At 41.3% G+C, this 8,567-nt stretch overlaps 1 protein-coding gene across 1 annotated transcript in view; it reads left to right on the top strand.

Annotated features, from left to right (window-relative positions):
* Nucleotides 1-2,688: 2,688 nt before the first annotated feature.
* LOC133998925 (properdin-like) overlaps nt 2,689-8,567 on the top strand; it is a 9,403-nt gene continuing 3,524 nt past the window's right edge. The window contains exons 1-4 of the mRNA XM_062437973.1: nt 2,689-2,813; nt 4,689-4,827; nt 5,048-5,211; nt 8,504-8,567. The exon at nt 8,504-8,567 is cut by the window's right edge and continues 101 nt beyond it. Coding sequence (XP_062293957.1) covers nt 2,768-2,813; nt 4,689-4,827; nt 5,048-5,211; nt 8,504-8,567 — 413 coding nt within the window. The 5' untranslated portion in view covers nt 2,689-2,767. The remainder of the gene's footprint in view (nt 2,814-4,688; nt 4,828-5,047; nt 5,212-8,503) is intronic.

Genomic DNA, 8,567 nt, shown 5'->3' with positions numbered 1-8,567 from the left:
TGACTGTAATATTAGCAGTTTACCGTAATTAACGTAATATTAGGTGTTTTAACCTACTGTGAAAACTGGGCTAAAAACAAGTGTGCAGTTCACCACTCTATACCAATATTACTGTTGTGATGTAAATAATGTCACAATAATAATAATAATTTTTATTTTTTGTTATACATTTTACTATTATTGTTCATGTTTTTCGTACTATGAATGTAATATTAGTAGTTTTATTAACAGCATTGACTTTACTAATACTCTCCCATACATGGTTGTTTCTGCTGTAACCTCTTCCACTACAACCTCTAATTCCATCAGATCACATTTCTGCTCGTCCAAACATTTAAACACTGCTGTCTGCTACTGTTGTTATTATTATTCTGAGTAGATCACCACAAACACACACTAACCAAACATGCAATCTATTGCACTGTGCACGCTGTTTACTACCTTTATTTGGGATCTTAGTAAATCAGACCCTTTGAGTATTAGACCGTACTGTCTACTAAATATCTAACCTGTAACCCTAACCACAATCTACTGGTTCCTCCTCCAGCTACTCCTCCTACTTCTCCTCCTCCAGCTTCTCGTCCTCCAGGTTCCTCTACTCCTCCTCCAGCTACTCCTCCTCCTCCTTTCTCTGTGGTCAGACTCTTGTGCCATCTAGTGGTCATCAGTACGTACTGCATCTGTTCTGTCCTGATGGTTTCCATCTACTGCAGCAGGAGGACAGGTACAAAAACACACACAAACACACACAAACACACACACACACACACACACAAACACACACACACAAACACACATACACACACGTTTTACTTCATACCTCCATCTCAACTTCTTCTTAACTCCGCCCACAGTAAACAGACCCGCCGTCTCCATGGAGACCAGCCAGCGTGATGCAGGAGGTCAGGGATCGGATGGAGAGCGTGATGATGTCACCACTGAGCATGACTTCTGAGCTGCAGCTTGTGTTTTAATCATTTACAGTAAACTGATGATGAAGAGGAGGAAGCTGATCACACCTTAGAGCAATGATCATTAATCTGATCAATGATTATTGATTATTGATTATTGCAGTATTTACATAAAGCAGCATGTTTCATCTCTCATGTTAATCAGAGAATTAAAAACAAAACAAATAAAAAAGATCTGATTAAATATTTTAATATCCTAACTTTAACAGAATATATAGTTGTTATGAATGAGCAAGGTGTAATGAACAGCATGTAAAGGGTTAAACAGTGAATTTATTTTTAATATTAATAATATTATTAATAATAATAATAATAATTAATATTATAATATTAATATAATTTGAGTTAATGTGAGTAATGCTTAATGCTTTTATTTTGAAGGTACAGGAGTGTTATTGTTCCTGTTTATAAAAGATTAAAATAAAGTAAAGAAAGAAAACTGGACATTCATTCCTTTATTAATCTTTATTTATGTTTATTTATGTGTTTATCTTCGTCCAGTCAACTGTCAGTGTTATAATGAAGTGGAAGACGGATGCTGAGGCGCATAGTGAGCAGAGTCAATCGCTGCAGAAGTCCTCTGAAATGAGGCCAACCAGGAAGTAACTTAAAACTGCATTCTATCAAAAGGCCACCAGGGGGCGACCGTCTCTATACAAGTCAATGGAGAATTCACCAACTTCTCACTTGATTTCTAACCTCAGTAAACGTTTTCAAAATGTGTTTATGGTCTCAATCGCTAGTTTAAAGCCTTCTTCAATGCAGTATGATGTTCATTTGGGACATTTTGGCCTCCCTGATTTTATATGTGACGATAAAGCAGGGTATGCATTAGGGCGTGGCTACGTGGTGATTGACAGGTTGATTGGTTCACAGGTTCAGGAGGGCGCCTCATGCTCCTCCTGATGCCCATATAAGTAGAATCCCTGTTTTTATTTTTCCCAGCATGCACCTGAAATTTTCAAGATGGCGCTGCTCAGATCCGATACTATTGGCCTCCGAGCAGCAGTCCACAAACCAATGGGTGACGTCACGGATGTTACGTCCTTTTCTTATATACAGTCTATGGTGTGAACGACTCTAAACCTGAATCCAGACCTGGTTATAATAGTTTGGATGCAGAGCGCCCCCTGGTGGTCGAGAGGTTAGAGCGCATGTAATCACAGCGTCACTGGTTCGAATCCAGTCAGAGAGCTTTGCTGCAGGTCACTCATCTCTGCCAGGTACTGTATAAATAAAGGAGGGGTGGGGGGGGTGGGGGGTATTAATGGTGTTAATAGAGGTGTTGCTGTCCGAGGCCCCCTGGTGGTCCATCAAATAATAAACTATATATTTTTACAGATACAGTTCCTCTAATTCTGACTGAGGTTATTCACTTCCTGTATCCTCTTCAAAGTAAAAGCCCTGTAGCGTTTCAGTCGAAAGACACTTCATTTATTTTCTTAACAAGGCTTTTATTGTGAAAGAGACACATGTACGTATAATGTATTTCCTTCATTTACTGCTTCTGTGTTTTATTCAACAAATATCAAAACATTGTGAATCATTCAGTGAGACGTTGAAATGTTTCATCATCAGGTTCAAAGGTCGACGAACTTTACTGGTTTATGTGTGTGTGTCTGTGTGTGTGTGTGTGTGTGTGTGTGTGTATGTGTGTGTGCTGGTTCCCTTCACAGCATGACACACAGATAGATAAGGGGGCGGGGGGGTGAAGGGAGGGGGGGTGGGGTATGGGGGGGTATGAGGGGAGGAACAGAAAGTGAAGCAGCAGCTGATCAGTTTGCAGCTGCAGGACGATGAAGCTGCTGCTGGTTCTGGTTCTGGTCTCTGTGCAGCGTTCAGGTGAGTCTGAATTTAAATCTGATTTATTGTAAAACTTTACTTTAGTTGTGACTTTTCTCTTTGTGTTTATTTATTAGAAATGATTTAAATCTTTAATACTGCATACTACATCACTATAATACTGCAGTACTTTTACTGTAATACTGCATACTACATCACTATAATACTGCAGTACTTTTACTGTAATACTGCATACTACATCACTATAATACTGCAGTACTTTTACTGTAATACTGCATACTACATCACTATAATACTGCAGTACTTTTACTGTAATACTGCATACTACATCACTATAATACTGCAGTACTTTTACTGTAATACTGCATACTACATCACTATAATACTGCAGTACTTTTACTGTAATACTGCATACTACATCACTATAATACTGCAGTACTTTTACTGTAATACTGCATACTACATCACTATAATACTGCAGTACTTTTACTGTAATACTGCATACTACATCACTATAATACTGCAGTACTTTACTGTAATACTGCATACTACATCACTATAATACTGCAGTACTTTTACTGTAATACTGCATACTACATCACTCATAATACTGCAGTACTTTTACTGTAATACTGCATACTACATCACTATAATACTGCAGTACTTTTACTGTAATACTGCATACTACATCACTATAATACTGCAGTACTTTTACTGTAATACTGCATACTACATCACTATAATACTGCAGTACTTTTACTGTAATACTGCATACTACATCACTATAATACTGCAGTACTTTTACTGTAATACTGCATACTACATCACTATAATACTGCAGTACTTTTACTGTAATACTGCATACTACATCACTATAATACTGCAGTACTTTACTGTAATACTGCATACTACATCACTCATAATACTGCAGTACTTTTACTGTAATACTGCATACTACATCACTCATAATACTGCAGTACTTTTACTGTAATACTGCATACTACATCACTATAATACTGCAGTACTTTTACTGTAATACTGCATACTACATCACTATAATACTGCAGTACTTTTACTGTAATACTGCATACTACATCACTATAATACTGCAGTACTTTTACTGTAATACTGCATACTACATCACTATAATACTGCAGTACTTTTACTGTAATACTGCATACTACATCACTATAATACTGCAGTACTTTACTGTTATACTGCATACTACATCACTATAATACTGCAGTACTTTTACTGTAATACTGCATACTACATCACTATAATACTGCAGTACTTTACTGTAATACTGCATACTACATCACTATAATACTGCAGTACTTTACTGTAATACTGCATACTACATCACTATAATACTGCAGTACTTTTACTGTAATACTGCATACTACATCACTATAATACTGCAGTACTTTTACTGTAATACTGCATACTACATCACTATAATACTGCAGTACTTTACTGTAATACTGCATACTACATCACTATAATACTGCATCACATTGTCGGAGAAAACGAAACAAATTGAATGACGTTTGTTATTTTGGAAATTTGCCTAAAACTTACACAACCTCTGATTGGAAACATGAACAAACATTCCTTCATGTTGAAATCCAGGAATCCACCTACACACACACACACACACACACACACACACACACACACACACACACACACACATATACATATACAAACACACACCCACACACACACACACACACACACACACATATACAAACACACACCCACACATATAAACAGAAGAATGAAAGAGTACATGATTAATGTTGTTTGACTTCCACTGTGTGTGTGTTTGTGTGTGTGTGTCTTTGTGTGTGTGTGTGTTTGTGTGTGTGTGTATGTATGTGTGTGTGTGTGTGTGTGTGTGTGTGTGTTCAGAGTGTGTGCGATGTTTTGCACACTTTGACCTGACCTCGGGTCAGTGTGATGAAGAGGTCGGTGAGGTTGATGAAGACGACTGCTGTCAGAACACTCAGTACGGATATCAGGAAGCAGACGGAGTGTGTCAGTCCTGTGGGTCAGTGTACACACACACACACACACACACACACACACACACAGATACACACACACACACACACACACACACAGATACACACACACATACACACACACATGCAACAATTAATCAGTTACTACATACTATTACTACTAATAATATGTTATAAAGCTCTTTCAGCATCATGCTGTGTGTTTGTGTGTGTGTGTGTGTGTGTGTGTGTGTGTGTGTGTTTCAGTCCTCTGGTGTGGACATCCTGGTCGTCATGGTCACCGTGTACCGCCCTGTGTGGGGAGGGAGTTAGACAGAGGACCAGGAAGTGCTTTGGAATCGGCCAATCAGACTGTGGCAGCATCTCCGAAAAACTGCAGACGGAACCGTGCAGCGGAACCTGCTGCGAAGGTACACACACATACACACACATATACACACATATACAAACATATACACACATCTTTAACTGACCTACAGTTCGGCATAACTCTCAGACTTTTTGGACTGTCCTAAGAGACACATACACTGTTTGTTGCATTACACTGACTACCTCCGGGTCAGTATCGCCGGTTAGCTTCACAGCTAAGCTAACCATAACAACATGCCAACTATGCCTGATGTGGACAGAGAACTACTGCAGCAAGCATACAAAAAGATCTCTGACCTTAGGAAGATATCCGACGGCTCTCTGATGAACTCCAGAACAAAGAGTCACTGCTGTCCAGCTTCATGGATGTAGCATCTGTACAATCCAAAGAGATCACCTCGCTCAGTACAATCTCCAGAATCCTCTATCTTAACACCTGGCTCCAGTACGCCTGCAGAATCCACTATATTGGTTTCATTGATAACTTCAACCTATTCTGGAACCGTCCTTCCCTAATCTGGGCCGATGGACTCCAACAGTGTGGTTAGCAGAGTACTAGCAGCTAACATCCAGCATGCTGTCCAGACCGCTCCCCCCTGTGATTGACTGCTCTCCAGCCACGCCCCCATCCTGGAGCCTTCTTCTTCTCCTCCTACTCCGGTAACACACAGTACTGTGTCTCTCACAAGCTCCCCCTGGCGACCAACCCAGGTACTGTCACTTCCCCTGGTCCATTGCCCTTACCATGGTCCACTATCTCCTACTAGCTGTCATAAAGCTACTTCCACTGCTGTGATTAAGTGGTTCCCAATTCCTGTTGTTATTTCACGTCGCAAATCAATGCACATGTGCAGGAGCAGACGAACTGTTGATCATAGCGTCCTAGTTAAACCAGCCAGGTCAACTAACACCAAACCTCACATCAGCAATCTAACCCTTGAGTTATTTAACATCCGTTCGCTGACCAACAAGGGACCTCTGCTCTATGATCTACTGACTGAGACATGGCAGCAACCTAATGACTTCTCACACCTTAAATCAAACTATTCCTCCTGGGTTTGTCTACACATCACAACCCCGTACCTCTGGCAGAGGGGGTGGCCTGGCAATACTATACAGTGAAAAGTGGAAAGTGTCCTCTATTACTGTGCCTGTGTCCCTTCATTCGAGTCCATTGCTCTCCTAATCAAGGGCCCAACTCCTACCATCCTCGCCACTATCTACCGACCACCCAAGCCGAATAATGCCTTCCTACAGGAATTATCTGCCTTCTTAACAACCTTATGTTCTGTGTCCCCAAATGTACTACTGCTGGGAGATTTTAATATTCACTCTGTAAGCATCAACAATGCTTTTACAAGGGACTTTACTTCATGCCTTGATAGCTTTGGAATACAGCAGTATATTGACTTTCCGACACACTCCAAAGGACCTAATCTGCTTTTCTGGTGCAACCCCTCATAACAGTTGTGCCTCAGACCTGCCTATCTCAGACCACAAGTTAATATCCTGCAATGTCAATATAAGATTATCCAAGACTAACATACATCGCTCTATCACATTCCGAAATATTAAGAATATTGACTTGTCGACCCTCTCCAAAGGAATTGATGATTTCCCCAGTAGAGACAAATTATCCACCACAGATGAACTGGTATCTCACTACAATGATGGACTTCATGGACTGCTAAAAACTCTTGCACCTCTGAAAAATAGGTCTGTTTCTTTTACCCACTCTGCTCCTTGGTTCACACCAGCACTACGCCAGCTCAAAACCAAAGTCCGTCGTTTGGAACCTCTATGCAAAAACCGGCCTTGCAGTTCAAAAAGAAACGTATTATAATCACATACTTCAATATAAGGATGCTCTTTCTTCAGCCAACACCACATACTACTCAACCTTAATCAGGACAGCTGATGGGAACACTAGAGCCTTATTTTCAACTCTCAACAATATTCTGAAACCACCTGATGCTCTACCATCTCACTTACTCACAGTTACACAGTGTGATGCCTTCATGACCTTCTTCAATGCCAACATTAAAAATATCCACCAGACACTGACTGCTTCAAATAACTCTGCATCCTCTCCGCACTCTTGGCCTACATCGTCCTTCAGCTCTCCGCTCTCCAGCTTCATACTGCCAACTGTCTCTGAAATAACTGATCCAGATCATCTACCTGCCACTTAGACCCCCTACCTACCCACCTGGTAAAAATCTGCCTACCTGCCCTGTCCTCATTAATAACTGACATCATACATTCCTCACTGACTTCTGGTGTTGTTCCATCATCACTAAAGACTGCTGCAATAACACCAACACTCAAGAAACCTGGCGCTGATCCGAATGATTTGAACAACTTCCGACCCATCTCAAACCATTTCTCTCCAAAATACTAGAAAGAACTGTTGCAGCTCAGGTCCAGACCCACCTGTCTGACAACAATCTCTATGAACAATTTCAGTCTGGCTTCCGTCCACAGCACAGAGACAACACTAGTGAAAATCACCAATGTCCTCCTGATGGCATCTGACTCTGGACTTCTCTCCATTCTGGTTCTCCTCAACCTGAGCGCAGCTTTCAACACTGTTTCCCATGAAATCCTCCTGGACAGGTTATCCTCCATTGGAATCACTGACATCCCTCTGGCCTGGTTCCGATCAACCTGAGATCCGGCTCCTCCCCAGTCTCGAGTGGTGTTCCCCAGGGCTCTGTCCTTGGCCCCCTCCTGTTCATTATTTATCTTCTGCCTCTTGGTCATATTCTCTGGAAATTTGACATTCAATTCCATTGTTACGCTGATGATACCCAACTCTATCTTTCCACTAAGCCTTCTTCCACTCTGCCACCCATCGCCCTATCGGACTGCTTCTACTCCTCACTTACAAGATCCTTCCCAACCTGGCACCATCATATCTCTCTGAACTGAATCACATCTACACACCCTCCCGAACTCTCCGATCCTCCTCTACCAACCAGCTCTTTGCTCCATCTGCCAACTTAACTACCATCATGGGGTCCAGACCCTTCAGTTGATCTGCCCCCCCGCCTCAGGAACTCTCTCCCACCAGACATTCACACTTCTGACTCTGTTTCCACCTTTAAATCCCTGAAATCGCTCCTATAGAGCAGCATCCTCTGTCTCACACTAACTATGCATCATGTTCTGGTTTATTTGTTGTACTGATGCTTTATAGTCACATTCATATTTATTCTTTATCTTTGCACTAAATGTTACCTGATGTGTGTGTATGTGTGTGTATATATGTGTGTGTGTGTGTGTGTGTGTGTGTGTGTGTGTGTGTGTGTGTGTGTGTGTGTGTGTGTGTAGATAAGGGGTGGGGCTTGTGGCTCCCCTGGTCTCCGTGTTCTGTTTCCTGTGGTGAAGGAATCAG

Source organism: Scomber scombrus, chromosome 18, assembly GCF_963691925.1.
Source record: "Scomber scombrus chromosome 18, fScoSco1.1, whole genome shotgun sequence".
In the NCBI taxonomy this organism is placed as follows: Eukaryota; Metazoa; Chordata; class Actinopteri; order Scombriformes; family Scombridae; genus Scomber; species Scomber scombrus.
The sequence above is the reverse complement of the archived record's forward strand: the minus strand, read 5'-3'. Positions and strand labels throughout refer to the sequence as shown.